Source organism: Lynx canadensis, chromosome B3 (assembly GCF_007474595.2).
Source record: "Lynx canadensis isolate LIC74 chromosome B3, mLynCan4.pri.v2, whole genome shotgun sequence".
In the NCBI taxonomy this organism is placed as follows: Eukaryota; Metazoa; Chordata; class Mammalia; order Carnivora; family Felidae; genus Lynx; species Lynx canadensis.
Genome location: NC_044308.2, coordinates 112,531,705 through 112,547,897, shown reverse-complemented (window position 1 = coordinate 112,547,897; position 16,193 = coordinate 112,531,705). Strand labels below are relative to the sequence as shown.

Here is a 16,193-nt window from a genome sequence, read left to right as displayed (position 1 = left end):
GTTACAATCTTTGGGAACCCTGAGGAGAGGATCCAGCTAAACTCTGTTCAAAATCCTGACTCATGGTGCTGTGAGATAATAAATGTGTGGGGTTTTTTTTAAGCCAGCAAGTTTGTGGTAATTTATCACACAGCAATATAAAAGTAATATAAGTAGACAGTGCAATCATCCATTTGTTCACTCTGACCATTAATGTCAGATGTGTCGATGTATTCGGGATACATTAAATACATGGATATCAAAACTTTGTTTTAATCATTAGTTTTAACCTTCTAGACTCTCATTCACTTAACCCAAACTGCATTTCTAAACAGGATAACATACAGAGTTTCCATTCTTTCTCATAATCAGTCTTTCCCCTTTCTCTCTCTGCCCTCTTTTTCTTTCCTTCTTCTCTTTCTCAGTCCCCTAGTCTCTTCCTGCCTCTCCATCTCCCTACCTTCCTTCTTTCCTTCACTTTTTCTTTTTAAACAAATGCTTCATTTCAAGGATCACCTCTCCTTGAAATACTTCACAACTGTTCCATTAAACTTTTATATGCCTCTATAATGACACTCCTCAGTTAAGATATTATAATGGAATGGTAAATGAGAATCTTTGACTCTTTTCCTTTTTGATTTATAGTGGTGAAATTCTTCTATTTAAGAAAGAAGTATGAAAAAACAGAAACAACCTGTCACTATTCCACCTGCTGTCTAGCCAGTTGTAACTAAAGTAATAAATTCACCTGAGTCATTTCACATTTGTGCATATGATATAAATAGTTAATAATATCAGCAAATATGGAACTATTATCAATTAATTGAACCATACCCTTTAAAATTATTACAGATACACTACCAGTATCTAATTGAGATACTTTGTGCAGGTAAACAAAATGTTCTATTTTAAAGAATTAACAATTTTTGACAATGTATACATTCTTCTTTAAATTAACAACTGAAAATGAATACAGTAGATCTCTCTTAGTTTACCTACTCCCTTTTTCTGAGAGAAATTTAATTTGGGTATCCCATCATTCTGGCCACAAGTATCTGTCCTATGACTGATCAACCAAGACAGACTGCAACAGTGACTGGCTGACGTCAAATGACCAAATTAACCAGAGTAACGAGTTCAGAACTCTTCCATGAGATTTTACATTTCAGAGCTGGAAGTAAGGAGACAGCATGGAGCTAGAAGCAAGGAAATTAGAGTAGCAGCCATCTTCCTGGTTTCATGGAGAAAGTCTGACTGTCATAAGTGAGACTAATGCCAAGAAAGACCAGAATAGATGATGAGAGAGGATAAGAAACAAACTCATTTGCACAAACTCCCTCAATCTATTCTTTGGGGTTTCCATACCTGATCTGGTTTCTAGGCTGTCAAGATTCCATGAGAAGTACACTTTAAGCCAATAAAATCCCATTTTCCATTTTAAGCTAGTTTGATTCAGGTTTCTGTACTATAAAAATAAAAGAGCCCACTTATTAAAATGATGCATTATTTCATTTAAAAACTCTAATACTGTATTGGTCATCCATACGCCTTAGGTGGCCAACTCAACTCAAATATTGTCCATCCTCAATCATATGGTCCTTGACTACAAAAACAATGTCTGTTAAACCTAGTTCTGAAGAACTTAATACAAGCATCTACTAGTGCTTTTCTATTAAATTCTAAAACAAATAAATCCACACAAAATATACATTCTCAGGAATGTATGGAAGGACAGAAATGAGAGAAAGTCTTCTAAAAGGAAAGTAAAATCCAAAGTCTTTGGATGTGCAGTTCTGACATAGAACATAGTACTATAATACTATAGTACCAACCTAAATTAACCTGTAGTGTTCCAATATATACTGTATAAACCAATAAATAGATAACCCAAAAAAGAACCTGATTAAAAATGATAAAAACTTACATTTAGAGGTAATATTACAAAGACAACTTTGGTAGCTGTCTTAGATTTAGCAGAACTGTTGGAAGCAGAACAAACTGAATGATCAATAATGTTTAAACAGCTGCCATTAAAAAATCCATTTTCATGTCAAATCAATTTATCGTCAGAGAAACAAAGGATAACATTATAAAAATTCTTGTATTTTGTTTAATAAAATTAAAGGTCTCAAAGACACTCTAAAACTGAAATTTAGCAAATAGACCATAAAAAACATTAACTAAATTCATTTATCTGAACATGTGGTATGAGAATGTACAGCTCTATGGAAAATAACCACTTCAAAAACTACTGTTTATCCTCTGCTGACTGGCATTTTTAAGAAATTCAGTTCACCATAGCAACCTGTCTTAACACCAGCAGATAAGTACAGGCTATATTTAGATATGATTGCTTTCCAGACGGCAATCCTGCTTTTCCTTCACATTTAATGCCATGATCCAAAGGACCAAAATATCACTCAGTCAGATTGTAGTGTGAAGTCAAACATACTCAGGGGGATAAAGTTATGTTTCAGAACCATGAAAAGAAGTTTTCACCTGGTGGTAAGATTTGTAAAGAAGTACATTAAAATAAATAAAATTTTCATGTCTAAAGAATCTATAATCAGATACAACTATTTTATTCAATTTTATCTATGAAATGCCATCATTAAGCACTAATAATCTATAATATCAAAATACATTTTTACTAGCACATTGTTATTATTTTTTAATTAGTATACTGCATTTCCAATCTGGTATCATTTAACTAAAAACTAATTTTTTCTTTTTTTTACATAAAAGTAATCCTTACAGATGAGGTATAACAGGAATTGCAGTAATACAAGGCAAGTGATACAATACAAAATAAGGGAAATAAATTCATTGAAATGCTATTGTTATGAAATTACATATTTACACTTTATAATCTTCATTATGATAATGAAAGGAAGTAAAATAGTTTTATACAGTTTACTGCACAATATACCAGAGTATCACAACAAACATTTTTCTTTAATGTCTAGATGAGTTACACTGAAATCATTAAAAAGACAAAATGTAAAGGAATGAAGTTCAATTAAAAATACCAAGAACAGGGGCGCCTGGGTGGCTCAGTCGGTTGAGCATCCGACTTCAGCTCAGGTCATGATCTCAGTTTGTGGGTTCGAGCCTCGCATCAGGCTCTGTGCTGACAGCTTGCTCAGAGCCTGCAGCCTGCTTCAGATTCTGTGTCTCCCTCTCTCTCTGCCCCTCCCCCACTCAAGCTCTCTCTGTCTCTCAAAAATAAATAAATGTTAAAAAAAAATTAAAAAAATACCAAGAACATATCACCTCACACCCATTAGGATGGTACTATCAACAACAACAACAAAACAGAACAGAAAATAATGGGTGTTGGTGAGGAAGTAGAAATTGGAACCCTTGTACACTGTTGGTGAGAACATAAAATGGTGCAGTCGCTATGGAAAAAAACAGTATGGCAGTTCTTCAAAAATTAAACAGAGAGGGGCACCTGGGTGGCTTGGTCGGTTAAGCGTCCGACTTCGGCTCAGGTCATGATCTCACAGTCCGTGAGTTCGAGCCCCACGTCGGGCTCTGTGCTGACAGTTCAGAGCCTGGAGCCTGTTTCAGATTCTGTGTCTCCCTCTCTCTGCCCCTCCCCTGTTCATGCTCTGTCTCTCTCTGTCTCAAAAACAAATAAATGTTAAAAAAAAAATTTCTTTTTTTTAAAAAATTAAACACAGAATTACCATATGATACAGCAACTCTGCTCCTGGGTATACAACCAAAGAACTGAAAGGAGAATCTTAAAGAGATAATTTGCACATCTATGTTCATAGCAGTATTATTCACAATAAACAAAAAATAGAAGCAACCCTGTGTTCACTGATGGATGAACATGAACAAAATGTGGTGTACATATATCCAATGGAATATTATTCTTCCTTAAAAAGGAAGGAAACTCTGACACATGCTACAACATGGAAGAATTCCCTTGGGATTATTATGTCAAGTGAAATAAGCCAGTCACAAAAAGACAAATATTGCATGATCCCACTTATATGAGATTTCTACAATAGTCAAAATCATAGGAACAGAAAGTACAACATGAGTTGCCAGAGGGTGGGGGTTGGGCGGATGGGGCGTTATTGTTTAATGGTAGTATCGAGTTGCAGTTCTGAAGGATGAAAAACTTCTAGGATTGGTTGTATAACAGTGTGTATATATTTAACATTACTGAACTTTACATTTAAAATTGGTTGGGATGGTAAATATTATGTTATGTTTATTTCATGACAATTAAAAGAAATAACCTAGAACATTGACAAGAAAAAGTATTTATTCATTCATAATATAATTTACCCAGAATTCAGAATTAAGGTCTATTCTATTGAATCATCCTTTTTTATTAATCATAAGAGGTTATAAATTGGTAATATCTTTTTTCAAAATCTTGGTATTACTGAAACAATTGAAAATATACTCTGAGTACCATAAAGAAAAAAAAAAACCCAAGACTGACATATTTGTCATGTTGTGCTAAATTCTCAAAGAATATAAACTTTCCCTATTTGCAAGTAAAATTATTACTATCCTACATTATGAATCATATTTCTAGTGTCACAAGATGGCCAATTCTGCTATGAATTAAACAACTGTTCCTATAATTACCTTACATAACACACATAGGATGGTCCTAGATTTTTAAAAGCTTCTTCAAATTAAATAAAACAACACATACCCACCATACCCACAAACATAATCACCATCAACACAATGAATTATACAAACAGATGTCCAATTCTGTTAGCCCTTTTCATTCTTAAGTTATTTTTCCTCTTTTGATTCTTAAACAGCTTTAATAATTTCTATAAATGAATCTGAGTTCAAATAATTATTTGTGTTAAATAGATTATAATTAAGTAATAGGAAATCTAAGGTATAAATATGGTAATATGTTTTATCTTTCATCTTCAGCACACAGTCAATAGAGATTTAAAAGTATTTTTGAGTTACCTCTATAAAGAATACAACTAAACATAACTTAAAGAACATTATATAGTGTTTCATTTGCATGTAATGTCATATCTCTAGCATAGATTACAAGTAGCATAAATGATTTTTCATAATGTAAATAGCATGCATCCCTCCACTTAAAGAAACAAAAATTAATTATATCATGCTAAGAATAACTTCTTATATATATTAAAAGTATATCACATTGGGTATGTTTCTAATATGTTGAAACGTCAACTTAAATTTGACAATGCTTTTCAATGTGCCATTGAGAGACCCCAACTAAAACAAGAGGTCTTATAACACAACTCAATACATTATACACACAGAGTTAAGAAATCCATCTTAAAACACTTATAATCCTAAATATAAGATGAGCTATTAAAACAGTTAAATTGTTTATTTCAAAATTCGACATGCAGAAAGTTACTACTTCAAACAAATCCTTAAACACATTCATTAGAAAAGAATGTCAAGTTCTTCTACTTGGTCTTACATTTAACCCCTGCAAGACTGTGACAGAAACAAGTATTCTCAGAATAACTATCAAAAGAGAATTTCTCAAGTATCCATCCCCTTTACTTCAATTTTCCCAAAAGTTACATTCTGTTCTCATTATTAAAGCAGATCAGAAGTTGGTAATAAGTCCAGAAAGTTTTTCTTAGGTATTCACAACCTTCTCAACTTTTTCTCCCAGAGCATCCCACCATCATGTTCTTGTATCATAGCTCACTCAGTTCATTCAAGTCCAATAATTAGTTTTACTATACAATGGAAGCAAAATCTTGGGGAGTGTATTATACACAACCTAGATAAATTACGGAGGACCTATCACATTAGTCCACTGCCCTGACACAGATTTGAAAGTATGATTTAGTCACTTCCTTTTCTGCCTTTTCATTCTCCTCTGAAGCAGTAAACCCTTAAAACTTCACTCATCCATTTATAGACACACACACACACACACACACACACACACACACTTGATTTGATTTGATATTTGTACTTTGTCCACAGAAATTCCATACTTGCTCATTTATCCAATTACGACAAACTACATACTGCTCCAAGTGTCAATATTGGCCAGATACCATGGGTTCTCTTCAGCTTAATTTTTCCTTCTTTCTTCTGTTTTCCTTATAACAGCCTTAGTGATTGGAAGACTTAATTATTCTTTACACATCACCTACTTTCAGCATCAGCAGCTCAAGTAGGTAAGTCATAAGTCTACCAAATAGGTAAATACATAAAGCACTCATTAAATACACATATCATACCATAATATTTTTTATTTGGAGCATTTATTAAAATCACATATGTATGCAATTTTAACAAACCTTATACTAGTGTGGAGGTCTCATCAAACTACTTTTATAAGGAGGAGGTTTTGTAAAAACATTTCCGACATATTTTCAACTCAATGATGCAACATAAACAATTCAACTTCTATAGAACTATGTAGTGTACACGAATCAATGAACAAATAGTAAAGACTTCTGTCAGGAGTTTAGGACAGAAGAGAAGTAAATGGCTTTAACAAAAAGAAAAATCCTTACCCATGAGGTATCTATTAAGTGAATACTGCTATAGAATGATAACTCAGAATAAAATATTTCCCATAGTAACAACTGAAAAAAATACATCATTTTTCTACACAGGACACTTCCTTCCTTAAAGAACTTTGCTAAGGAACAAATATGTCTCTAAAATATGAATTGAGTCATTAATAGTACATTTTGACAATTCTTCATAAAAAAGTTCTTTCCAAATCCAAGTGGCAAAGGCAAGAACAAATTATCACTAAATTCTTACATTCAAGACTAATGCCAAGTTAAAAGAATGATGCTAAATTAAGATATATGCTATTTAAAACCAGAGACTTAGAATAATTTTGTTCAGCCCATACAGTAGTAATCTGAGATAAATTCTTCTAAGAATACTAAGATTGAACGTAAAATTTAGTGCATGATGAATATCATTCTGTACTCTGGGAAGAAGTATCAAATTCTCTCAGAACGCTATAACTCATTGTTATAATCAATTATTCAAGTATAATTCTCCATGGCTTTTATATTATTAAAGTCTACAGGAACACATCTTTTCCACAAAGACTACATTACACAGATAAATACTACTACTGTGACCAAAAATATGCCTTACAAATAATACAATAATGGAACAATTTACGTTACTCATTCAAATGGATGAAATCTTTCAGAAAAATTATAAAGTTTCCTCCCATATCCATATGGAAAACAGAACTCTTCATGCAAATAAATGTTATCAACATTAATTTACTCAGAATATTTACAGCCACATAAAATAGTTATATTCTTGATTAAATATTTATAGACTGAAAGGACAAATGTCAGTCTTCACTGGAATAAAAATCATGGAGAAAGAATACGGATTCCTTTTGAGTAAGGAAAAGAGAAACAGAACTGAGAGACTTGAGTCTGGAAACTCATTTGTAAATTCATTACATTATAAACTTCAAGATTCAGTCATTTTCAAGATTCTGTGTCTTATGACTGTATTTTTTTAAATAACTGGAAAATCATTAAAGAATCAATATCCTTCAGATTCAATACATGCTTGTGTTTCATTCATCACAAAATACTCAATGAATTACTAGTAAAACTTGTGGGAATATAGATTATATGTGATGTGAATGACTGATTTCCTGTTACAATATATTTTACTGAATGCATTACACATATCATTAAAAAAAGCACCTGCCAACATTCCATTTTCTTTTCTCTATTCCCAAAGGCTTAACTAGTCTTTATTTATTTTTTTAAATAAAAGGTGATCTTACCCAGAGGTAAGATCATCTAGGTATGTTCATACAGAAGATAATATGCATATTTTATAGTAAATATAAAATTATAAAAATTCATAAAAAATAGAGACACTAGTAAGAACATTAAAAATTGAAACCTATAAAACTCTTCAAAAATTATTTCCTTATAAAGCTTTCTAATATGAAATATTATAAATATATTCTAAATATTCAAATATATTATTTATAATTATTTTATATTTTTAATTGTTCTTGCAAGTATTATAAATGATTACGAACTTAAAATTAATGTGAGCAAATTCAATTGCACCTTCTCCAGCAAATAAATTACGCATCATTTCCCTGCTCAGTAGCTACTGCCACACTGGCAAGATATGATCAACCGTTAGTAAGACTCCTTGAAAGTCCATTGTTAATCATAATGCTATGTCTTCTTCTACTACCTATTTCTAAAAAGAAACTATTCTATATCTTCACTTCTACTGAAACTATTGGATGTACTCCACTATATGTAACTCAAATTGTTAGAAAAGAAAAAGTTGGTGTGCCTGGGTAGCTCAGTTGGTTAAGCATCTGACTCTTCATTTCAGCTCAGGTCATAATCTCACAACTTGTGAGACTGAGCCCTGCAATGATCTGTCAGTGCAGAGACTGCTTGGGATTCTCTCTCTCCCTCTCTCTGCCCCTCTCTTACTCTCAAAATAAATAAATAAACTTTAAAAAAAAAAGAAAAACTACTCAACCTCAAATCAGTTCTTAGTTACAATTCTTTTGAAAAAAGTCACACCAACCATGAAGTTTTGAATTATGCTTAGTAATGAAAACCAAATACTCACAAAGAAGGATCTTGTACGAGATCTTTGAGATTTATCCCACTGCGATCTTCTGCAAGATTCCTGAAGCAACTATCACTCACTAAACAAGAGAGGGAGAGAGAAAAAGAAAATTAATTTTTGTTTACATTTTATTTCAATTACTACTGACAAAATGGAATTTTAAATTAAAACTGGATCTCTGGATGGCATTTTTCCAAACAGTAATGTTGATCAATTTCTGGACCTAGCAGATTTTGCAACAAATATTAATATTCAATAACAAACCAATAATCTAAGCATACAAACTTTATATAAATACAACACATACAGCCAGGGCCACTCTGGAAAACAGTATGGAGATTCCTCAAAAAATTAAACATAGAATTACCTTACGACCCAGCAATTACACTACTAGGTATTTATCCAAAGAATACAAAAGTGCTGATTCAACGGGCACATGCACCTCAACGTTTATAGAAGCACTATCAACAATAGCCAAATTATGGAAAGAACCCAAATGTTCATCAACTAACAAACGGATAAAGATGTTTTATATATATGTGGGTGTATACACACACACACACACACACACACACAAATGAAGTATTACTCAGCAATCAAATAAAATGAAATCTTGCCATTTGCAATAACATGGATTGGAACTAGAGTATATATTGAGTGGAATAAGTCAGAGAAAGATAAATATCATATGACTTCACTCATATGTGGAATATAAGAAACAAAACAGATGAACACAGAAGGGAAGGAAAAATAAGATAAAAACAGAGAGGTAGGCAAATCATAAGAAACTCTTAAATACAGAGAACAAACTGAGGGTTGCTGGTGGGGTGTTAGGTGGGGGGATGGGCTAAATGGATGATGGGCAATAAAGAGGGCACTTGTTGAGATGAGCACTGGGTGTTCTATGTAAGTGATGAATCACTAAATTCTACTCCAGAAATCATTATTACACTGTATTTTAACTAACTGGGGTTTAAATAAAATTTAAAAATTAAAATAATAAAAAAAATACAACACAGAAAAGACTAAACACATACGTCTAAATTTTGTTCTTACTTTTATAAGACTAAATTACCAGCATATAGTGGCAAATCACTGATTCCACAACAACTAGGGGAAAAAAAGGTAAGTTGTCCCTCCAAGTTATATTTTTAAAGATATTAGACAACAATGTGAGCTAATAAGGATAAATGAGGAGAAAAGTGGTATCACTTCTTAGGTGAGTCAAGCTTCCTAATTATTTTCATTTCTAGGAGGATTTGCCACTTATAACCTAAGAGTCAGAAAGAGGAACACTACTAGGGAAAAGAGAAACCAGCATAGTTCTTGATGGTTCACAGGCTGGCACGACAGACTGAAATCCATTGGAACTCTAAAACATAGACAGTTTTCTGCTGGAGATTTGCTGAGGACCAGGACTGCACAAGATGACTTGGAATGAGGAGGAAAAAAATGGGTCAGAGGGCAAATAATGTTTTCTATAGTACTGTGGTGATTAGGAGTCAAAGTCATATTACAGTAGGTGGAGCCTACCACTTTCAGTGTAGAACTTCAGATCTCCCCCAAGAATAATTTACTCTCAACCACAAGCAAGGTTGGGGGTGGGATGTGGGGAGGGGGTGGAAAGGGGACAGAACTCAAAAGATAAAGTAAAATTTCTCATAATTTCACAGTACTTAAGTACAAAGTCACATCAGAAATATGGCACACAACAGGTTTTGCCCTTAAAGACATTTAAAACCCGAGGTAGACTAAGTATATATCTAAAGTTTTCACTCTATCCATCTCAATTTGAAGTTGAGTTAAAGTGACTGGCACTTAACACTAAATAAAATTTACATTAATTTCTATGATCTTATAATAAATAGTATTTGGTATACTACAGAAATTACAAAATGTGACCAATAACAAAAAGAAAAAATTATATGTGTGTGTGTGTGTGTCTGTGTGTGTGTATGTCTATAGTGACACACAGATGATACAGAATCAGAAGATAAGGACTTTACAAAAACTTAAACTTTCAAAAAACCTATTTAACAGAAGTTGAAGATACGGAAAAATATTCACACTTGATGAAACAAGTAAAATTTCAGCAAAGAATTAAAATCTATGAAAAAGAATCAAATAGTAATTTTAGAATTGAAAACACAATATCTGAAATTAAGAAATCAGTGGTTGAGCTGACTCAACACAGAAAACACGGGATTTGTGAACATGAAGAGATCAGTAGAAAATATCCAAACAGAAGAAATGGGGGGAGGGGGAAGGTGAAAAGATCAGAGGAAAAGAAACATGTGGAAATCAAACAGCCCAATGTAATTGTAGTTGAGTATATGACTCCAGCTTTGGTTGAGAGAATGGAGCAAAGCAATATTTTTAGAAAACAGCTGAGAATATTCCAAAACTGATACAACACACTAATTCACTGACTCAGGAGGAACATCAAACCCCACATTGGAAAAAGTAAAATAACACAACACCCAGCAGTCAAACCACTGAAAATAAAAGATGGTAAGAAATCTTAAAAAAAGCCAGGAGGAGACAAAGGACACATCACTTTCAAAGGAAAAAAACAATAAACCGTACAGCTGATTATTCAACATAAACTATGGAATCCAGAAGACAATGGAAAGATATTAATATCCTGATGGAAAACTGGAAATCTAAAAGTATATACCTTGATAAAATATCCATCCCCAAATTAAAGGCAAAATAAAACTTTACTTATATTTTTTATTTGTAGCATAAATATTAAGTATTGATTACTTTCTATTTCAATTTAACAATTTTATTATATATAACTTAGTCATTTCTAACCTACAGAAGGATCAAAGATAATATGACATTCGCCTGATTCCTTTCAAAGATTCAGTACCTAATATTTTATTTGGATTTTATATTCCCTTTTTTAGAAGTCCCTGAAAATTATACATCTGTATCTCTCTCTGAATTTAATGATAATACCTATAAACAATGATGCTTTAAAAATATTTGAAGTTGAATAAAGTTTGGATTTTTTTTATTAAATCCAAAAAGATATTCCCCACTTTTTTTTCTGCCACGAGTGAAATGATTTTCATTAATATATAATTTTCATTCCATATTTAACAGACACTGATCTCAACCTGTTGATTTACAAATTTCCTTTTTGTAATTTTAATACAAATGCTCTTTATTACACCATTGCCTGAACAGGGCCAAAGGAAAAAAATAAAATGTTGACACAGTGTAAATAAAGTGGTTTCCTGCTGAGCTGAACTAAAATTGAAGCCATAATATATCATAAAATTTGTTCTCATAAAGTTTCTTGCCTAATTTGGCAAATAAAAGAGCTTATTTATAAACTTCAAGAGCCTGAAAATTTTGGAGCCTTAATTAAAATGGAATAAACCTTTGCTCCTTTAAAGGCTTGCTAGTCAGCTACCTGTGAAATGAGTTTTGCTAAAGAAGGGACTTTTCTAAAATTCATGTCCCATCCAAATTTTAAGTTAAAAACAGAGGAAGAAACCTAAAATAGTCTGTTAACAAAAATTCTAAAACTTTAGGTGCCTAACAACGTATATCATATTTAAAGTTTTATTTTTTACCAACACAACAAATTTTGTTTTTTTCATTGTAAATAAGAATATAGTACTTTTTAAGAAGAAAATGAACATGATTTTTTGTATGTAAACACATTAAAATCAATCATTTTGGATCACCATAATTTACTCTTTCTTTTCCAACAGTATATGATTACAGGAACTACTACACTTTTCATTCCACAGACTAATAAAATGTTTTCAACATGTCACCACAAATATCAGATAAAATGGAAGAAATTATAACAGTAACGTGGTCAAACTATGGTACTAACATGAAAATTATAAACTTGAACTTCAATCTGTTTTAAATTGATACAATAATTAACTTGGAAGGACACAAAGAAAAATTAGAAATACTTGTAAAATTGGAGTGCCTGGGAAATCAACTCTTGATTTTGGCTCAGGTCGTGATCTTGCAGTTCTAGCTCCACATTGGGCTCTGTGCTGTCAGTGCAGATTCTGCTTGGGATTCTCTGTCTTCCTCTCTCTCTCTGCCCCTCCTCTGCGCGCTCGCGCTCTCTCTCTCTCTCAAAATAAACATTTTTTTTTAAAGAAAGAAATATTTGTAAAATGGACTCTAGCAGAGTTCTTGTCCAATCATATGCACTTTCCCCTGAAAATGTTAAACTTTTGGATCTATAATCAAGAAAATAATTGGTACTTGTTATATGTTAAGAATTTCATATTTATTATTTCACTTAATCTTCTTTATCATCCAGTGATAAGCCTATCTGTGTTACTATTTTACAGATGAAGATAGTGAAGCATGGGGAGATTAAACATCCTATCAATCATATAGCTAATAAATAGAAGTACTGGGAAAATCTAGATGCTGTAACTCTAGACCTTCGACTCTTAACCACTATACCATATACAGACCATAGTTCTTGTCAATCATTCACATATTCTGGATTCTCCTACATTTCCATAACTTCAAAACACATAAAAGTCATACAACTAAAATTCATTATAAGACACTAAATTTCAACTCAAAGCATTATTAAAGAATTACGGCTTTTAAAGTAGAATAAAACATTACAGATCATCTAGTTAAGTGGTTAGCTAACCATGCGTCATATCTCATGGGTTTTATGGAGGTATCTCAGATCAATGACATCCATTTCCACTTTAAGCTAAAGAGCTGTATTTATATTTGAAAAAAATACTGAAGAAATTTTTATAGAGGCTGAAACACATATACATACACACACCTCAGAAGAGTATTAGTTCTACTCATCAGTATTTTATAGGTGAGAATCACAGTTTGCCTACAGTCAGCAAGAGTCAGCATTCAAACTCAGTATATACTTAGAAATATTTATGAAATGGATCCTAACGAGGTTCTCGGCTAATTATAAATACGTTATTTTTGTATATAGTCATTTTTTTATGATTTACAATCAAAGTAATAGTTGACATTATGTGCTGAACACTTCATGTTCACTTTCCTACTTACAACAAGTATTATGTATAATCAATATGATCTTTGATAAAATCTTTATAATGTATTTTCTCAGTCCTACTATTATGGATTATTCCATCTGATTACTAGAAGCTATAGTGTGAAAGATCTAGTCATTTCTTTCTTTCAGGATGACATTTATATTCTATCTTGTTCTGGTCAGGAAGAACTTTCCTATAACAAAAGTATTTCTATCACCAAAAATTCTTGTTTAAAATACAGCTTGGTAAGAATTCAGTACTTATTTAACCTATTGTATTGTCCATATTTAAGAACGTGAAAATAAGGTACAACTTGAATATTGCTAAGTTGACAGTAAAAACAGATCCAATTTAAAACTCATTCATTCCATAGTTTCAAAATACCCAAGTGAAATAAAATCCCAAAGAAATGGCTCTGTGAAAACAACTGAAAATTAAAATAAAATGTGAGTTTATACTATCTAGAGATTCTAATTAATTTATTCAAAGTTAGACTGAACAAATTCAACAATAGTTTACAATCACAGAATAAGATAAAGATATTGATATAAGTGCTTCAAAAAATAAATATTTGAGTATCAAAAACTTAAGATCTGGTTCTTGGAAACACCACATACCTTTCTAAAAATTGTCCCCTTCTATGATCATAGTGTGAAAGTTAAATGTTTAGTGGAAAATGTCAATATGTTATGATTTTAAAATACCACCAAAAATTCAGCATGTTACTTGTTTATTCTAAACATATGTAATTAACAACTGACATAAGAAAAATGAGACTGATTGCATAAATCTTAGTCACATTTTTCTTTTTTTTTAATTTTTTTAACGTTTATTTATTTTTGAGAGAGAGAGACAGACAGACAGAGCGTGAGTGGGAGAGGGGCAGAGCGAGAGGGAGACACAGAATTTGAAGCAGGCTCCAGGCTCCGAGCTGTCAGCACAGAGCCTGACATGGGTCTCAAACCCACGAACCGTGAGATCATGACCTGACCTGAAGCTGAACTCCAGCACTTAACCAACTGAGCCACCCAGATGCCCCATATTTTTCAAGATAAATCTATTTTGTTTTAGTTATTAAGGTGAAATTCGTATAATACAAAATTATTTATTTTTCAAAATTATCCATTTTAAAGTGTAACGTTCAGTGACATTTAGTACATTCACAATGTTTTGCAACCACTACCTCTATTTCCAAAATCATTTTCATCATTCTAAGAGAAAACCTGCTACCCATTAAGCAGCAAGTCCCTATTCCTCCCTTCCCCTAATCCCTGGCAACCACCAATCTACTTTCTATCCCTGTGGATTTAATTATTCTGGATATTTCATACGAATGGAAGCATATGTGATTTTTTTTTGTCTAGATTATTTCACGTAGCATAATATTTTCAAGCTTCATCTATGCTGTAGCATGTTGCATTACTTCGTTCCTCTGAATGGTTAGATAATATTCCATTGGCTAGATAATATTCCACCTACTTCCATGGTATGTAAGTACCACTTTTGTCTATCCAATCACCCTTTTGGCCATTTGGGCTGATTCCATTTTTTGGCTATTGTGAATAGTGCTGAATGAGCGTGTATGTACAAGTACTTATTTTGCACTTGTTTTCAATTTTGGGGGGTATATACCAAGAAACTGAATTGCTGATCATATGATAATTTCATGTTTAATTTGTTTGAGGAACTATAAAATTGTTTTCCAAAGCATTTGCACTATTTTACATTCCACCAGCAATGTAAGAGGGTCCCATTTCACCACCAGCCATTACGGTCATTTTAACTCAGTCATAATAGTGGGGTGTAAAGTATCATCTCATTGTGGTTGTGATTACATTTTCCTAATGATAAATGGTGTTGAGCATCTTTCCATGTGCTAATGGCTATTTGTATATCTTCTTGGGAAAAATGTCTATTCAAGCCCTTTGTATACTTTTTAATTCAGTGGTTGATCTTTCTGTTGTTGACTTGTAAGATGTATTTATGGGGCGCCTGGGTGGCGCAGTCGGTTAAGCGTCCGACTTCAGCCAGGTCACGATCTCGCGGTCCGGGAGTTCGAGCCCCGCGTCAGGCTCTGGGCTGATGGCTCAGAGCCTGGAGCCTGTTTCCGATTCTGTGTCTCCCTCTCTCTCTGCCCCTCCCCCGTTCATGCTCTGTCTCTCTCTGTCCCAAAAATAAATAAACGTTAGAAAAAAAAAAATTTAAAAAAAAAAGATGTATTTATATACTCCGGATACTAGACCCTTATCACACGTATGATTTGCAAGTTTTTAATCCCATTCTGTGGGTTGTCATTATGTCCTCTTGATAGTGTCCTTGAATGTACAAAAGTTTTTAATTTTGATGAATTTCGATTTGTCTATTTTTTATTTGGTGTCATATTTAAGAAACCATTACCAAATCCACGATCATGAGGAATTTCCCATATGCTTTCTTGTTAGGTATTTTATAGTTTCAACTCTTTAGGTCTTTTATCCATTTTGGGCTAATGTTTGTACATTGTGTGAGGGTAAGAGTCTGACTTCTTTCTTTGACAAACAAGTGTTTACCTAGTTGTTCAAGCACCATTTGTTCAAGAGGCAATTCTTT

General features: G+C 32.6%; 1 protein-coding gene across 14 annotated transcripts in view; it reads right to left on the bottom strand.

Moving 5' to 3' along the window:
* Positions 1-16,193, bottom strand: part of GPHN (gephyrin) — a 628,070-nt gene that overhangs the window by 457,822 nt on the left and 154,055 nt on the right. For all 14 annotated transcript variants that reach the window (XM_030319344.1, XM_030319345.1, XM_030319348.1 and 11 more), the window contains exon 2: positions 8,578-8,656. In XM_030319344.1, coding sequence (XP_030175204.1) covers positions 8,578-8,656 — 79 coding nt within the window. The remainder of the gene's footprint in view (positions 1-8,577; positions 8,657-16,193) is intronic.